Source organism: Lygodium microphyllum, unplaced genomic scaffold, assembly GCF_053477565.2.
Source record: "Lygodium microphyllum isolate KBCC unplaced genomic scaffold, Lygodium_microphyllum_v1.1.10 scaffold_166, whole genome shotgun sequence".
Taxonomy (NCBI): Eukaryota; Viridiplantae; Streptophyta; class Polypodiopsida; order Schizaeales; family Lygodiaceae; genus Lygodium; species Lygodium microphyllum.
The window spans coordinates 54558-71772 of NW_028229649.1; the positions used below are offsets into that span (position 1 = coordinate 54558).

At 42.5% G+C, this 17215-nt stretch overlaps 1 protein-coding gene across 1 annotated transcript; it reads right to left on the bottom strand.

Moving 5' to 3' along the window:
* Positions 1–6107: 6107 nt before the first annotated feature.
* LOC148008357 (pentatricopeptide repeat-containing protein At3g09040, mitochondrial-like) lies at positions 6108–17008 on the bottom strand. Its single transcript, XM_087674283.1, has 11 exons — positions 16744–17008; positions 16612–16674; positions 16392–16482; positions 16068–16135; positions 15659–15882; positions 7785–7846; positions 7378–7676; positions 7174–7233; positions 6763–6886; positions 6293–6530; positions 6108–6197 (listed from the first exon to the last, which is right to left on the bottom strand). Exons 1-11 carry the CDS (start codon positions 17006–17008, stop codon positions 6108–6110), a joined length of 1584 nt encoding a protein of 527 aa, XP_087530409.1.
* Between the last annotated feature and the right edge of the window lie 207 nt (positions 17009–17215).

Here is a 17215-nt window from a genome sequence, read left to right on the forward strand (position 1 = left end):
CAAAAATATGGACATGTATCTTCGTCCATTAGTCGATGAGCTTAAGATTTTGTGGGAGGAGGGGGTCACCATACAAGATATGAGCAGGCGCAATGGCGTGAACCCATTCGATATGCGCTCAACTTCTTACAATGTGTGGCCTATAGTCGTTGTTAACTACAATATCCCTCCATGGCTTTCTACGAAGAAAGGACATCTCATCCTTAGCTTACTCATCCCTAGCCGGTACAAAGTCAAAAATATGAACGTGTATCTTCGTCCATTAGGCAATGAGCTTAAGATTGTGCGGGCCACAATTGGACTCCCGAAGGTTACGAACCATGAAGAAGATGGTATATCAAGGACACGCCACGTTCTTGCTAGAGGATCATAAACTTAGGGAATGTTTTCTTAGATGACCTCCAACACGTATGAATGCCGCAAGCTGGTACAAGCTGAAAATGGTTCTTAGTTTTCTACGAGTTGCCATATTGGACCCACTTACAGGTCAATCACTTATTGGATCCCATGCATATTTTCAAGAATGTGGGTAGCTTGCTATGGGACCACATCATAGGAAAGAAAGACACTATAGGGGCACGAATGGATTTGAAGGAGTTAGGTAAGATGGAGGCGCTTTGGCCACAGTCGAGTGCTGATGGTCGCATGCAACTACCTCGCGCTCCTTGGGTTTTGTTCACTAAAGAAGAGCGCATTGTGAAGCAAGTAGTCAAGTCTATCGGCACTCCGATGGGTATGATGCGTTCTCTCAGGTCTGCATTTTCTAAAGACGACTAATTATCAGGGCTAAAATCCCATGACTAGCATAAGATATGTCAGGTTTGTACTACGAATGGATTGTAATTGGCGTGCACATTTTTCTATTTTGAGTGTAGCCATTATTCATAATGCTTTCTCATTTGTGGCAGTTTGTACTACCGATTGCGATCGCAGGATGTCTTACTCTAGAAATACGTGGGGCCTTTTATAAGTTGTCGACTTTAGTGCAATGGATCTTACAGAAGGAGATTAAGACATCCTCTATTGAATCCGCGAGGTAGGGAGCAATGGAGATGGTTTGTCTCTTTGAGAAATACCTGTCCACCAGCATGCTCACGATATAAATCCACCTTCTTATGCATCTTATAGATGAAGCGGAGATTGTTGGACCTATCCATACGCGATGGATGTTCTTCTTGGATCGCTTCATTAAAACCCTGAAAGGCTTTGCGCGACAATGAGCTCAGCCAAAAGGTAGTATGGCTGAAGGTTGTTTGGTGTCTGAGGCGCTAGTGCATATTTCATAATGGCTACCAACGGTGGATCCAGACAACAAAATGCTATGGTTGCTGAAGGACGATGATAGACTGACTGGAGATGTGGTGGTCGAAAATGGGGTAGAAAAACGAATGGATGCCTCAATGGAGGAGAACGTGAATCGCTTTTGTATGTTGCACAATTCCTATATGGAAACGTGGCTTGCCAAGTACCAGATCGCTAGGCAAGATCGAGAGGAAGCGCGATCTGAATTCTGACGTAGTATGCATCATCAACTGATTCAATATCCTGAGGGCATGGAGAAGATATTGCGGTTCATGTCAAAGTGATGGTTGCATGGAGCTTTGACTGCAGCGTCTCGCGAGAAGGGACGGAGGTCTCAATGGAGGAGTGGGAATTCTCGAGGGGATGTAGTCCAAAGGTGATGAGGTATTTAGGATTTATTGTATCTATATTTTATACGTGACATCTAATTTGAGTGTTTTCATGTACAGTACAAAATATATAGTGTAGCGTGGTCGCGCAGACGATATTTTTGCGTGGAGCGTATTGACAAAATACGCTCCACAATGGACTGTGGTATCATGGCAAGGTTCGAGCAAGAGAGCCGGCGACGAGCAACGGATCCAAACACGGTTGTAGATAAGATAGAGTATTTTGGGAACTTGCAAAGTATTGTTTTGGTGGATTACCGTAGCTTCTCCATGATACTATTCGATGTGCAGTGGTTTAAAGTGGTACTTGGAGGAGCTGGAGCAATAGTTCAATGAGGTCCATCTGGATTTCTTGAAATAGATTCTGAAAAAAAATGGATGGATTTGCGCGACACATTTGTGTTGCCAGTCCAGTGTCAATAGGTGCATAGACTCATTTATTTGTTAATTGTATTATGGCATGGTACATATCATAATGGTTTAAACTCTCTTGTAGGTGTTTATGAACATGTAATCTTCTATCCAAATCCTTGACAACCTCGATGGTGGTATGTTATACCTTCAACTCCCCGAAGTGCAAGAGTATATGATTAAAGTGATGTTCCGAGTATAGATGAAGACAATATGCAAATAGAGGAGCCTATATTGCAAGGGATGGAGGCTACTGAAAGCTTGGAGCCAGCATCGGCTAACAATGATGGAAATATAGGAATCCAAGAATTCTTTGAGAACGAGGTGGACTCATCCTTTTATGGTGACATGTGTATCGACCTTCTAGTGTATGCGGAGTTGTGTCAGGAGATTGAAATGGGACCATAGGATACTTCATACTTGGAGCATCCACTTACTCAATTCATTTACCAATCACTTATAAGGGTACATAAGATATACATTTTAAGTGTGATATTTTTTAAAGGATTTATATTACTGTGCTTTGTATGATTTAAATTGATTATTCTAACATCATTTTTTACCTATGCAGGTGATATTTTCAGGATGAGTCAAGGGATGAGAAATGAGGAGTTACACGATATCTTCACACGCATGTCTCCAGACCAGATCGTGAGATTTAGAGATATGGAATACCAAGAGCTGTCTCGATCCTCGTTAGGGTGCTCTGCTAGATCTACTTCAGCGCGATCAGATGCTTTAGCTTCGAGTAGACGAGATCAACACTCCAGACTTGGGCCAGAGGGAGGGAGTGCTTTAGGATCAGGGGGATGCTGCAGAGATACGGAGGTAGTGAGCCCGCAATCGACACGGGATACAGGTGCGACTCCTCACTCTCGTGGCGGTTCCAGGGAGCGTCGCTCAGGCTCACGTGGATACTGTGGAGGCACGAATGCAGTGTCTTCGTCTTGTCATTGAGTTGGAGTTGCATCACCTCCAGGAGATGCCCAGAAGAGTGGATGCAGATGGGAGAGGACCCATCTTAGGTATACCCCAAGGGGATATGTATGTCTAGTCGATGATAGGTCAAGAGCCATCATCATAAATGATGAGGGGAAGAGGGTGATGGCTCGCATGAGAGAGTTGTGCCAACAAATTTTTCGACACAATGTCTTAGATCATTGGAAGAACATACTGACCGGGAGCAAAGACTACATAGTAGCATCCTTGCACTTCTAGTGTATGTGGAGTTGTGTCAGGAGATTGAAATGGAACCATAGGATACTTCATACTTGGAGCATCCACTTACTCAATTCGTTGACCAATCACTTATAAAGGTACATAAGAAATGCATTTTAAGTGTGATATTTTTTTAAGGATTTATATTACTGTGCTTTGTATGATTTAAATTGATTATTCTAATATCATTTTTTATCTGTACAGGTGATATTTTCAGGATGAGTCAAGGGATGAGAAATAAGGAGTTACAGGATATCTTCACACGCATGTCTCCAGACCAGATCGCGAGATTTAGAGATATTGAATACTAGGAGCTGTCTCGGTCCTCGTCAGGGTGCTCTGCTAGATCTACCTCAGCACAATTGGATGCTTTAGCTTCAAGTAGACGAGCTCAACGCTCCAGACTTAAACCAGAGGGAGGGAGTGCTTTAGGGTCAGGGAGATGCTGTAGAGATACAGAGGTAGTGAGCCCGCAGTCGACACGGGATACAGGTGCGACTCCTCGCTCTCGTGGCAGTTCCAGGGAGCGTCGCTCAGGCTCACATGGATACTGTGGAGGCACGAATGCAGTGTCTTCGTCTCGTCATTTAGCTGGAGTTGCATCACCTCTGGGATTTGTCACACCTCCCGATAGATATTACCTCGATCGGTACACCCCATGCCGCATACCCCAGGGGGATATGTATATCTAGTCGATGATAGGTCAGGAGCCATCATCATGAATGATGAGGAAAGGAGGCTACAGATTCTCCAGGACGTTGGAGTCAGCATCACGAGGCAGCGAGGGCATAACTCGAGGCCGAAGTGGTCCATCATCTTGGGAGTGGCGGCCACAAGACATATTTGAATGTAAGTTTTTCTTTTGTTTTGCTTGTTTATTTTTTTGCAATATCCTTTGTACTGACAATCATGTTTCTAATAGTTAGCATTTTGTTTTCTTTGCATCACTCCATTATAAAGCACAATTCGACTGGCCTTGAGACTCGATATGCAGAGAGGCATGGTCTCACTTCATTGATCGACCGATTGTATAGATGCGACGGCCCTGTAAGTCACTTATCTTTCTTGTTCATAGTTACCATATACACGCGTGAATACAAGCGCATTAAAAAACTAAAATTATTATTTATTTAATTTATTCAGTGCGTCTACTAGTGCGTCTATCTGGCAAATTAGACCGGCATATAGACACGCTCGTAGACATGCTTTTGCAAGCACTCATAGACGCAAACGAAAAATAAAAAATCTCTTTTTAAAAAAATATATATTTAATTTCGTTTTTAAATTTGAATTATCTAGCACGTGTACTCTGCATTTTAGACGCACTTATAAACGCGCGTTTTCTGTAATTTAGACGCGCAAAATTGGTGCATAGATCGGATGTTGTATGCTCGCGTAGTGAATGCCGGAAGGTCCCCAAGAACAAAAGAACTCTACTTTTTGCACAAAACTGAAGGTAAAAAGCATACACGACATAAACAAGAGACCAATTGGGTGCAATCTCCCCCATGCCTTGTGTGAGCACTCCACAAAGCATGTATTTTATGTATTAATCATCTTCAAGCTCAAATAATAGCCCAAATTACAAAATAGCACGCTTTTGGCTTTTGAGTTTGCTTTAGCACAAAATAGAAATAAAGCTAGTGGGCGGGCGCTGTCAAAGGGTTTGTGAAAGCAAAGTCACAACCACAGAGGACCTTGAGAAATTCCAAGACGGAAGATCAATCAAGAGAATAAGCAATATGAGAAAATGATGCCAAGTCTCTGTTTTATTTCTGTTAATAACAAAACAAGGTTGAAGAAGAAGAAATCAAATCGACCTCCCCGAATCCAAGAAAGAAAATAGCAAATCCATTAACTCTTTATCTTCCATCATTGTTCTAGCCTTTGCAACTTTTCCTTGATAAGATTGGGACTTGTGGGTGATGGTAAGAAATCAAGAATATGTTGTCATGTTATGACTCCAATGACCTGCGAACACACCGTCTGACTTTCCTGTTGTCAAAGGCAATGTCATTCTGGTATAATCAGGGAGCTTCTGGATTTGCAGGCCTTGCCGGATTTGAATCCATCAGGAGAGACTAAATAGAAGTGAGAATGGTGAAGACATTATGACATGGAGATCAAGCATCCTGAATAATATCCTTACATAGTGTATCATCACTGTAAAAATTAGGATGGAACATTTGAGAAGTGAAATACATGCGAGGAGGTTTCTCTGGAACAGGAGGTAAACATCTATCTATTAACTCAAGAAATTGAAACAATCTCAGAAAACATCCTCTCCTCACAGTCTTCAACAACCGGATGGATTTCTAAAGCTGTTGAAGGCCTAAGATTGGCAACCAGCAGACGCTCTGCTTTTATTAGCTTATATAGTTCACTCTGTTCCAAAAAAAAAACTACTGTAGACTCTCTCGAGTTTGGGTACTTGCTGGTGTTTTGGAGAGGTAATCATAAACCTTACACTCTGATTGCAATACAGATCCGATGGAAGCAAGGTCTTCCTAAGGGTTGCAAATAGATGGTTTTCAGATTGACGACCATTCATTGGAGTAGCAGAGCAATGCGGCTGTCTTCTATCGCATGAGATTCTACCATGGTGGTGGTAGATGTCATTGTCAATCCTGAAGTTTAGTTGTTTGCCATGTACAATAGGCCATTACTCTGTGAAGCGCTTTCGAAAGGCTCAATATCATCTTTGTGGAAAGCTCTTCCTTTCCTTCTCAATTCCACTCCCTAGTTGTTATGCAGACTGCCCAAACGTGTGGGCCAAACACAGAAACTTCACACAAATTCATTGCAGTTTCTGTCGACATCTTCACCATCCTCAGAAGCATCTCTATTTAGGCGATCCTCCACATTTGCTGATGAAGACTGAGATGCAAATGCTCCACTATTGCGTTGGACACTAACAATGGTGTGTCAAGTGTTACTAGTTTCCCTTGGGCTTTGTTTTTGGTATCCATCACCTCCTCACCAGTGCCTTCCAGATCACCAGTTTCCTTATCACGAACATCCTGAGATTCCTCTCCAATAGTGCCACCCAAACCACCTACATCCTTCGATTCCTCTATCAGAGTTTCTGTCTCCTTTCTATCCACAACCTCCTCAGCTTTTTCTCTCCTCAGATTCGATTCCCCCAAAAACGTTTCCCCCTTGAGCTTTTGGTAGACAATATGTCCAGTTCTTCCACCTGCGCCCCTAATTCTGTGACAAGCGTGATCGCTTTATGCTTTTTCTCCTCCAATCCTCTATTTTCAAAAAAAGCAGGCCCCCAGAAACATTCGATCCTTTGTTAGGCTCCTCCCACAATAGTCATCAGAAAAGCGGCTTGTTTTTTCGTGCCTCTTCCCACAATTTTCCGCCCACCTCTAGTAAATCCTGTGATAAGTACATTCCGTGAAACTATGTCTCAACCGGAAGCTTGCTGAACACCTACCGTGATTCTGTAAACAAACCACAGCTGCTGTACAAAGTCATAAGTATGTTGCCAACATGAAGCTCTTTATCCCGTCCCCTTTTGTATATCTCTACATGGAGTTCTCGGCCTGTATCTAAAGCTCCTAAGGTGGCACAAGATCTCAAGAAAAGAGCAAAGTAATGGCACCCACAGACACACCTTCCACTACCATTTGTTTAAAAGAATCTAAAATTTCTTCACCAAGCCCATGCTGAGCATAAGATGCAACCAATGCAACCTATGACATTGCATCTCGAACAAGCAACTGATCAAACACCTCTCGTCCTTCTACAAACAAGCCACATCTGCCATGCATGTCTATCAGCGTGTTTTCTATTAAAAAATATGTTTCTAATCCTGATTTCCTGATCTCAGCATGGATTTCTCAACCTGCTTTTATGGCTCCTCTATTGCCACATGCTTTCAAGCAGATAATAAATGTGACAGCATCTGCAAAAATACCATCCAGTTGTAGACGTTGAAAACATTTCATTACTTCCTCATTGAGACCATGTTTAGTATATCCTGCAATCAATGCAGACCACACAACTGCTTCATATCCATTTTTCTTCAACTACTCATGAATTTGACCACCTTGATCTAAAGCCTTTGCATTGACAGAAACTCTTAAGATTGATGAGATGATAAATTTGTCAGGCTTCAAGCCCTTCCAATGCATGTCTTTGAAAAGCTCCAGGGTAGCAGTATCATTCCCATGATGTATATTCTCCACAGGAAACCCACTCTGAACAAATCGACTATGTATTAATTGCCCAAGCTTCACATCCCTTGAACACTTGCAAGCCTTGAATGTCAACAAGTAGGTGACTTTGCTTGGTTTAATGCCCTCATCAAGCATTTTGTCATACTGTTTGAGAGCAGAAATACCATCACTGCATCAGACATATGCACCAACCTTGGCAGTCCATGCAACTACATTGTGGACTGGTAATCTATCAAACAATTGGCATGCTTCCTCTAAATTGTCACACTTAGCATACATATTGACCAGAGTATTATAGATAAGTTCCTCTTGCTCCAAACCCCTCTCCACTTTACTGCCCTTGCAAAACAAAACACAAACACAATGACTAAGTATGTACAAAGTAACAAATCACACACACAACTTTTGGGTGGTTTTCACACCTCGAATGCGTAGCAATACGACATCCACCCCCTCTAATCCTGCGCATCCTCCGGATGGGCCAACTACCCATGATCGTTATCATCAAGATCAACAAACATATCAATCTCTTCATTATGCATTTCCGGTAGATCAACAAGATTATCTGTCATATCATCTGTCTCTTCCATTGGAGTTTCTTCTCGTTGTTCTCTTGCAAATTCTTCTAATGCATAATCCTCATCATCTCTTTTCTTGAAAATCTTGATTCTTTTTCCAGCAGTAGGCACTCTAAGCACTGTTCCATCCAATTCTGTCAGCTCATATGTTGCATTATCAAAGACATGTCTGACTATGTACGGCCCAAACCATCTTTTCACCATCTTTCGAAGTAGAGTATGCTGATTTTCAAGGCTGCTATCAAAGACCAATACCCAATCTCCCTCTTCTATTGCTCTAGGCCGCAAGCGATGCCTGCTGTCAAACCTGTCCTTATTCCTTAGTCTAGCAACCTTCAACATGTCAATAGCTAGTTGAATATCCTCAGGTCTCCTCTCCAACTGTCGAATCCGAAGAGCCAAAAGCTCCTCTCTCGTCAAATCCTCCTGCCAAGGTAAAACTGACCAAGTCAAAGCACAAGTCTCAGTCGGCATAACAGGTTTCTGACCATACATCAACTCTGCAGGCATATATCCTGTGGTAACACTATGAGTCGTACGATCATCCCACAAAGCAAATGGTAGAAGTCTCGGCCATTCTCCAATCCGTCCTCTGCATGATTTGGCTAATGCTTTCACTATCGGCGGATGCCCTCTTTCACTCTTCCCATTTCCCTCTGGATTATATGCTGTAGCTAGAGCCAACTTGATTCCTAGCTGAGAGAAAAACTCCCTAGCTTCATCTGCATCCAATTCACCACGATCCACAGTGATCTTACCCACACAACCATACCTGCAGAAAATTTCCTCCAATAAGAACTTACACACTGCACCAGTGGTCTTCATTCTCAAATATCTACCCTCAACATGATTGGTAAGATCCTCTCTAGCCAAAACAATGTACCTCATCTGCCATAGACCCATAGGCATGGTAACCAAATCAACTACCCACTTATAATGAATGCATAGTGGATAGGTCGGATGAAGCTCATCTCGATGACGCACTATTGAATACATCTGGCAGTCTCTGCAAGTCTCAACAAAGTGAGAAACATCTCTATACATGCCTTTCCACCAATATTTCTCCTTGATTTTCTCATAAGTAGCCCACACTCCTCTATGACCAGCCCAAGGACTCTCATGAAACTCCCTCATCACTTGTAACTGTGTCTCTCTATCGTACACAACCCGCAAAGGTAATCCGCCTCTTTTCTTCGGATGCTTCCAAAGAAATCCGTCCTTGAGAAAATAACCATAAGCTTTCCTTCTGATCTTCTTAAACTCTTCATCTGTCCATTCATCTCTTTTGTTTAGTGTACTAAGGTACCTGCCAATCTGCAACCAATCTCCAACATAGAGTTCTTATGTGAAAGCCACAATATCATAGACATGACAAACATGATCAACCATAGTGGCTGAAATTTATGCATCATCCTCTTCTGCAAGTAGAGTCTCCTCATCATCATATCTGGCTCTATACAACATATCTGCCACTGGATTATCCTTCCCTGCTATGTGTTTAAATTCCGGATTTAATGACTTGATGTATGCAATCCATCTCAACATAGCTATATCCGGAGTAGAGCAACTCGTGATCATACCAATCAATGGCAAGCAATCTGTCTCTACCACAACTCAAGCTCCAATAAAGTACTCCTTGTCACATTTGAGAGCCGTGACAATCCCCAGTAGCTCCCTTTTTATTTGCGGATATCTCCTCTGTCTCTCGTTTAGGACTTTCGCCCCAAACCGAATAGCATACCTATTTCCATCTGCATCATCTTGACCCACAGCCCAACCTATGCCAATTGTACTAGTGTCAACTGTCAATACAATAGGCTTTCCACAATTATAATCCACTTTCCTGAGAGTAGGAGCATTCTGCAATAACTTCTTCAATTTCCGCATGGCTCTAGTGTGGCTCTCATCCCAATAGAATTTCTGCCCCTTTCGAAGCAGCTGATACAAACAATCTACTATGTGTGCAAAATGAGGTATCCAAATCATATAAAATACACAAGCTCCAATGAATCTCCATACCTCTGAAGTAGTAGAACAATACTCTGCAATCTTGCCTATAGCATTCACCTTATCAGGTGAGGGTTTTCTGCCATAATATCCACACATATGTCCAACAATAACAACCTCATTCACTCCAAAAACAGATTTTTGCCCTGAAAGTGTCAAGTTCACTTCTTCTAACCTGGCCAAAATCTTCTCACATGCTGAAATATGATCAGCCACAAAGTATCTACATCCCTGCTCATTTAAACTCTCATTCTTCTCTTCTTCTGCACACCCCTTAATGGGCACATCATCCTAGAAAGGCATGGTAAGCTGAGGTATGTAATCACGAAGGACCTTATGCATGGCATTCATCATATGCGCAACAGAATTAGTGGCACCTTGAGGCAAGGTACACATCCTGACAAGCCCAATAGGAGTTCTCATGGTGGTTATGTCCCTGCTTTCCAAAGCCAGCTGAAAGTGATCATATCCTCAATACAAATCACCTAAAGAATAGATGGCACGTCTAGCAAATGCCTCTGCAAACTCATCCACAACTGGACCTATACCAACATTCCTGATAGTAACTCTGTTCACTGGCTGCATGTCCTGAATAAATCAGAGAGTACCATTCTTCTTTGGAACTGTAAACCACCTGTTTGAGTATGGTGCAGATGAAGGCTCTAGGATTCCCATCTTGATTTTCTCATTCAATAAATCAATCAGCTTTGGCAAGTGTGCCTTAGGCACTGGAATAGGTTGGAGATTCCATGGAATATGAGGAATAGTAAAAATGACCATAGGAGCAACAATATCAGGATTCACACATCCAATCTCATGCGGGAAAAAAGCAAATCCCCTTCCATGACGCTCAAGCATCTCCTGAAAGCATTGCTTCTCTATGGGTAGCAAGAAATCACCATTTCCAATTTTCAGTTCAGTAAGAGTCTCTGCTGAAAATTTATGACCAATATGCTCCGGATTCCTCAAAATTGGCTGTTTAGCAGCCCTCTCTATTTGCTGATCACTGTCAGGTGGAAGCGGTACAGCAACCGGCTTCACCTTCTTATCCACAGTTTTGTATTTCGTGTCAACCCTGGCTTCATTATGCTCTTCTGCATTACATAAATCTTGCTGTAAATCAGCAATTCTGCACTCCAATGGCTGAATATCCTCAGCCCTCTACTCTATGGACTGCATAGGAACAGCCCCAAACCGTGAATGCTGAAATATTTCAGCAGTAAACTCTATTGGCTGAAAATTTTCAGCCCTCTGTATCTCTGAAAGCTAATCATAACCAGCTGGAAACTCTGTTTGCTGAATTTCTTCTGCACTCAACACTCTTTGCTGAGTTACCTCAGCCTCTGACTCAATCTGTGACACAAAATCTGTAATTTCATGAAACATGTCCAGGGACTGCACTAATACATTACTGTGACAATTCTGCATATCAGTTTTCAGCATATCTCCCATCTCTGTCATCGTATCTGCACAAATCACACTGTCATACATCCCATCTATGTGCTCATCATCCTCCAAAATTCCTGCATTTTTCAAATTTTTCTCCTTCCTGCATATATACTGCCTGGCAGCTCTAGGCAACCTAGAAGTCTTCTGATAACTCATCGAACTGTTTGCTGAAATCCCAACAAAACCGGAGGAGAAAACACCGCTGCCAGGAGGCGAGAACTCCAATCTCCTCTCCTCTGTACCACCGTCGTCTCGCGAAACGGCGGTACCTAATGAAAATCCGAATCCCTCACAGTGGGCAAAGGTGCATCTCTGAGAGTATCCTTGTTTCTAACATGGTTCACACATACAGTCATAAACTGAACTGCTCTCATACCATCTTTACTGCGAATCCGTGCATAAGCAGATCCATCATCCATGACCTTTGTTTCCATGCACATATCTGTGATGAATGGCTGACCAAGAATTATGGGATAAGAGCATGAATCCTGCACAAAGAAATGAAAATCCTCCTCTACATCACCAATAGAAACCCTGACACTAGGACATGCAGCATACAAATCACCTGCAGTGTTATTGGCGGCTCTCATACGCCACCCATGCTCTACATCCATAGGCCATTTGTTACTCTCATAAACTCCAGGAACTATGAGATTAATCTCTGAACCATGATCCACCAATGCAACATAAGGCACATGTTTCTCTCCAATCTTTACCATCGTCTCTGTAGTTGCCCTAGCCCAATGGCTTCGTGAAAAGTGACTACGCGGTATCATGACAGGCTCATCAATTTCAGCATAATGCATAAGCTGAACCTTCTTCTCTACCTGCGGAAAACAGAAGCATTATCAACCATAACCTCATCCTCATCCTCATCCAACTCCCCAATCAAAACTCCTTGTGTATCAGTGGTAGACAATGCATGTCTTTTCCTCTTCAGGACCTCCTGAAACTCTCTTTTTGAGATGCCCAAAGTCTCAGAAATAGTGAAAGTCACCTCACTGCCAAGTATCTTATCATTAAAGATTTTCTTCATGTCTATAGATGTCTCAATATCGGACATTAATCTGAACCCTGGCTGCTTTCTCTCTCTAGGCTCTTGCCTCTTTTCTCTCTTTTGAGCATCCTCCATCTGTCGATCTGGCCCTGGTCTTGAAGACGGTCCTGCAGTAGGTGGAGTAACAAACTCACCCCCTCTAGTCTTCTTAGCTGCACTTGGATTTTCTTCATCCCTCTTATGCTTCTCCTCAACAAGTACATCTACACCATGAGACTTAGCCAAATAAGCATAAATAGAGTACCTGTCAACAGGCAAGTCCCAACCTGTCTCTGATCTGATGCTAGAGCCTGCACTAGTCAAAACAGTTTGCTGAATTTTCCCCTTGTTTGCAGTCTCCATAGCATAAGTCCATAGCGCTGACTAAGTCTCTGATCCCTTCTCAATCTGGACTCCATATGTAGAAGCATCACCTCTAGTTGTCACATAAGAAGTACGCGCAGCCATATCATCCACTAACTTCTTCATTCTACCTTTACCAAAGTTGGTAGCAAGTGGAGCTCCTGTCTCAGTCAACCAAATCTTACCATCTTGCCCCCAATATACCAAATTCTTCCTCCTTGCATCTTGGAAAGATTCACAATCCCTGCAATGTTGATGGTCTGTACTATCGCACAAAATACATCTCCGATCTCTCCTAGGTGCAGTAGGAGCACTCCTAGGTGCAGTAGAAGCACTAGATAAAGTAGTAGGCGCAGTCCAAGCAAACTGCTCCTTCAACTTTCTCACCAACTCCACTTTGACTGACTCCAGTGTCAAATCTGTTATGCCTTTGATTATGTCATCAAGAGAAGTAGGCACCGATGGAGCGGATGGTTTTGGAGCAAAAGGTGTAGGCATTGGCATAGGCCAAGAAACTGGATGAGGAGGAGAAGAAATAACAGGGATAGAAGCAGGCATAGGAGCTGATGATGGTGTAGGTGTCATGGAACCATTCTGTAGGCGAGTCTTCCATATCCTCCTCTTGGTCAAAGTCGAGACTGCATCCTGAGCATCCTGCCAATCAGTTTTAAGACCCATAGGCTTTGTGCGATCCTCAAGAAGCTCACCCAATTCTTCTTGAAGAGCAGGATCAGCAACTTGCAAGAAAAGATCAACATTTTCAATATCTAATGCTCTTTGTTCAATGGCATCAAGCTGACTATACCTCTCTTCGAATTCTCGAATCAACTCCGAAGCAGCTAGACCTTTGTTTGGCATGTAGACCCACTCTCGGAATGACCGCTAAGTAGCCATACCAAAGTCCTCAAGGAAATATTCTTCTTTCAGGGCCTTCTTAAAATCTTGCCAATGTGTATTTTGAATAAAAAGATCAGTCACTTTTGCCCTCAAAGCAGGTGTGACAAGACGAAGGAAGTACTTACTCATAAGTCCAGCTGGAACTCCAAAAAACCCCATCTTGATCTCATATGTCTTCAAATATGCTGAAACATTACGGCCATCAAATAGCTTCTTCTCATTCTCAACTGCTTCAATAGCCTTAGTTGCGTTGTTTGCATTCTCCTGCTCCGAATAGAGTTGCCTTTGCTGAGACAACTGCTGTTGATGCAATTGTTGCTCCTGCTGCATATACAATTGTGTATGCTGATTTTGGAGCTGCACATACATGGACATATTCTGCAAAATCTTCTTCAGATCCTCTGTTGAAGTACTTGACGCAGCAGTCATTGATGGAGCTCAAGTAGACGCAGCTCGAATTGTAGAAGAGACTGAAATAGAGGCTGAAGTATCTCCCATCCTGAAATTTCTGCGACGCTTTCACGTCGGGTTCACCAAAGATGTCGAAGGGTTTGTGAAAGCAAAATCGCAACCACAGAGGACCTTGAGAAATTCCAAGACGGAAGATCAATCAAGAGAATAAGCAATATGAGAACATGATGCCAAGTCTCTGTTTTATATCTGTTAATAACAAAACAAGGTTCAAGAAGAAGAAATCAGATCGACCTCCCCGAATCCAGGAAAGAAAATAGCAAATCCATTAACTCTTTATCTTCCATCATTGTTCTAGCCTTTGCAACTTTCCCTTGATAAGATTGGGACTTGTGGGTGATGGTAAGAAATCAAGAATATGTTGTCATGTTATGACTCCAATGACCTGCGAACACACCGTCTGACTTTCTTGTTGTCAAAGGCAATGTCATTCTGGTATAATGAGGGAGCTTCTGGATTCGCAGGGCTTGCCGGATTTGAATCCGTCAGGAGAGACTAAATAGAAGTGAGAATGGTGAAGACATTATGACATGGAGATCAAGTATCCTGAATAATATCCTTACATAGTGTATCATCACTGTAAACATTAGGATGGAACATTTGAGAAGTGAAATACATGCGAGGAGGTTTCTCTGGAACAGGAGGTAAATAGCTATTTATTAACTCAAGAAATTGAAACAATCTCAGAAAACATCCTCTCCTCACAGTCTTCAACGACTTGATGGATTTCTAAAGCTGTTGAAGGCCTAAGATTGGCAACCAGCAAACGCTGTGCTTTTATTAGCTTGTATAGTTCACTCTGTTCGAAAAAAAAAACTGTTGTAGACTCTCTCGAGTTTGGGTACTTGCTGGAGTTTTGGAGAGGTAATCACAAATCTTACACTTTGATTGCGATACAGATCCGATGGAAGCAAGGTCTTCCTGAGGGTTGCAAATAGATGGTTTTCAGATTGACGACCATTCATTGGAGTAGCAGAGCAGTGCGGCTGTCTTCTATCGCATGAGATTCTACCATGGTGTTTGCCATGTACAACAGGCTGTTACTCTGTGAAGCGCTTTCGAAAGGCTCAATATCATCTTTGTGGAAAGCTCTCCCTTTCCTTCTCAATTCCACTCCCTAGTTGTTATGCAGACTGCCCAAACCTGTGGGCCAAACATAGAAACTTCACACGAATTAATTGCAGTTTCTGTCGACATCTTCACCATCCTCAGAAGCATCTCTATTTAGGCGATCCTCCACATTTGCTGATGAAGACTGAGATGCAAATGCTCCACTATTGCGTTGGACACTAACAATGGTATGTCAAGTGTTACTAGTTTCCCTTGGGCTTTGTTTTTGGTATCCATCACCTCCTCACCAGTGCCTTCCAGATCACCAGTTTCCTTATCACGAACATCATGAGATTCCTCTCCAATAGTGCCACCCAAACCACCTACATCTTTCAATTCCTCTATCAGAGTTTCTGTCTCCTTTCTATCCACAACCTCCTCAGCTTTTTGTCTCCTCAGATTCGATTCCCCCAAAAACGTTTCCCCCTTGAGCTTTTGGTAGACAATATGTCCAGTTCTTCCACCTGCGCCCCTAATTCTGTGAGAAGCATGATCGCTTTATGCTTTTTCTCCTCCAATCCTCTATTTTCAAAAAAAGCAGGCCCCCAGAAACATTCGATCCTTTGTTAGGCTCCTCCCACAATAGTCATCAGAAAAGCGGCTTGTTTTTTCGTGCCTCTTCCCACAATTTTCCACCCACCTCTAGTACATCCTGTGATAAGTACATTCCGTGAAACTATGTCTGAACCGGAAGCTTGTTGAACATCTACCGTGATTCTGTAAACAAACCACAGCTGATGTACAAAGTCATAAGTATGTTGCCAACATGAAGCTCTTTATCCAGTCCCCTTTTGTATATCTCTACATGGAGTTCTCGGCCTATATCTAAAGCTCCTAAGATGGCACAAGCTCCCAAGAAAAGAGCAAAGTAATGGCACCCACAGACACACCTTCCACTACCATTTGTTTAAAAGAATCTAAAATCTCTTCACCAAGCCCATGCTGAGCATAAGATGTAACCAATGCAGCCTACGACATTGCATCTCGAACAAGCAACTGATCAAACACCTCTCGTCCTTCTACAAACAAGCCACATCTGCCATGCATGTCTATCAACGTGTTTCCTATTAAAAAATCTGTTTCTAATCCTGATTTCCTGATCTCAGCATGGATTTCTCAACCTGCTTTTATGGCTCCTCTATTGCCACATGCTTTCAAGCAAATAATAAATGTGACAGCATCTACAAAAATACCATCCAGTTGTAGACGTTGAAAACATTTCATTGCTTCCTCATTGAGACCATGTTCAGTGTATCCTGCAATCAATGCAGACCACACAACTGCTTCATATCCATTTTTCTTCAACTACTCATGAATCTGACCACCTTGATCTAAAGCCTTTGCATTGACAGAAACTCTTAAGATTGATGAGATGATAAATTTGTCAGACTTCAAGCCCTTCCAATGCATGTCTTTGAAAAGCTCCAGGGTAGCAGTATCATTCCCATGATGTATATTCTCCACAGGAAACCCACTCTGAACAAATCGACTATGTATTAATTGCCCAAGCTTCACATCCCTTGAACACTTGCAGGCCTTGAATGTCAACAAGTAGGTGACTTTGCTTGGTTTAATGCCCTCATCAAGCATTTTGTCATATTGTTTGAGAGCAGAAATACCATCACTGCATCAGACATATGCACCAACCTTGGCAGTCCATGCAACTACATTGTGGACTGGTAATCTATGAAACAATTGGCATGCTTCCTCTAAATTGTCACACTTAGCATACATATCGACCAGAGTATTATAGATAAGTTCCTCTTGCTCCAAACCCCTCTCCACTTTACTGCCCTT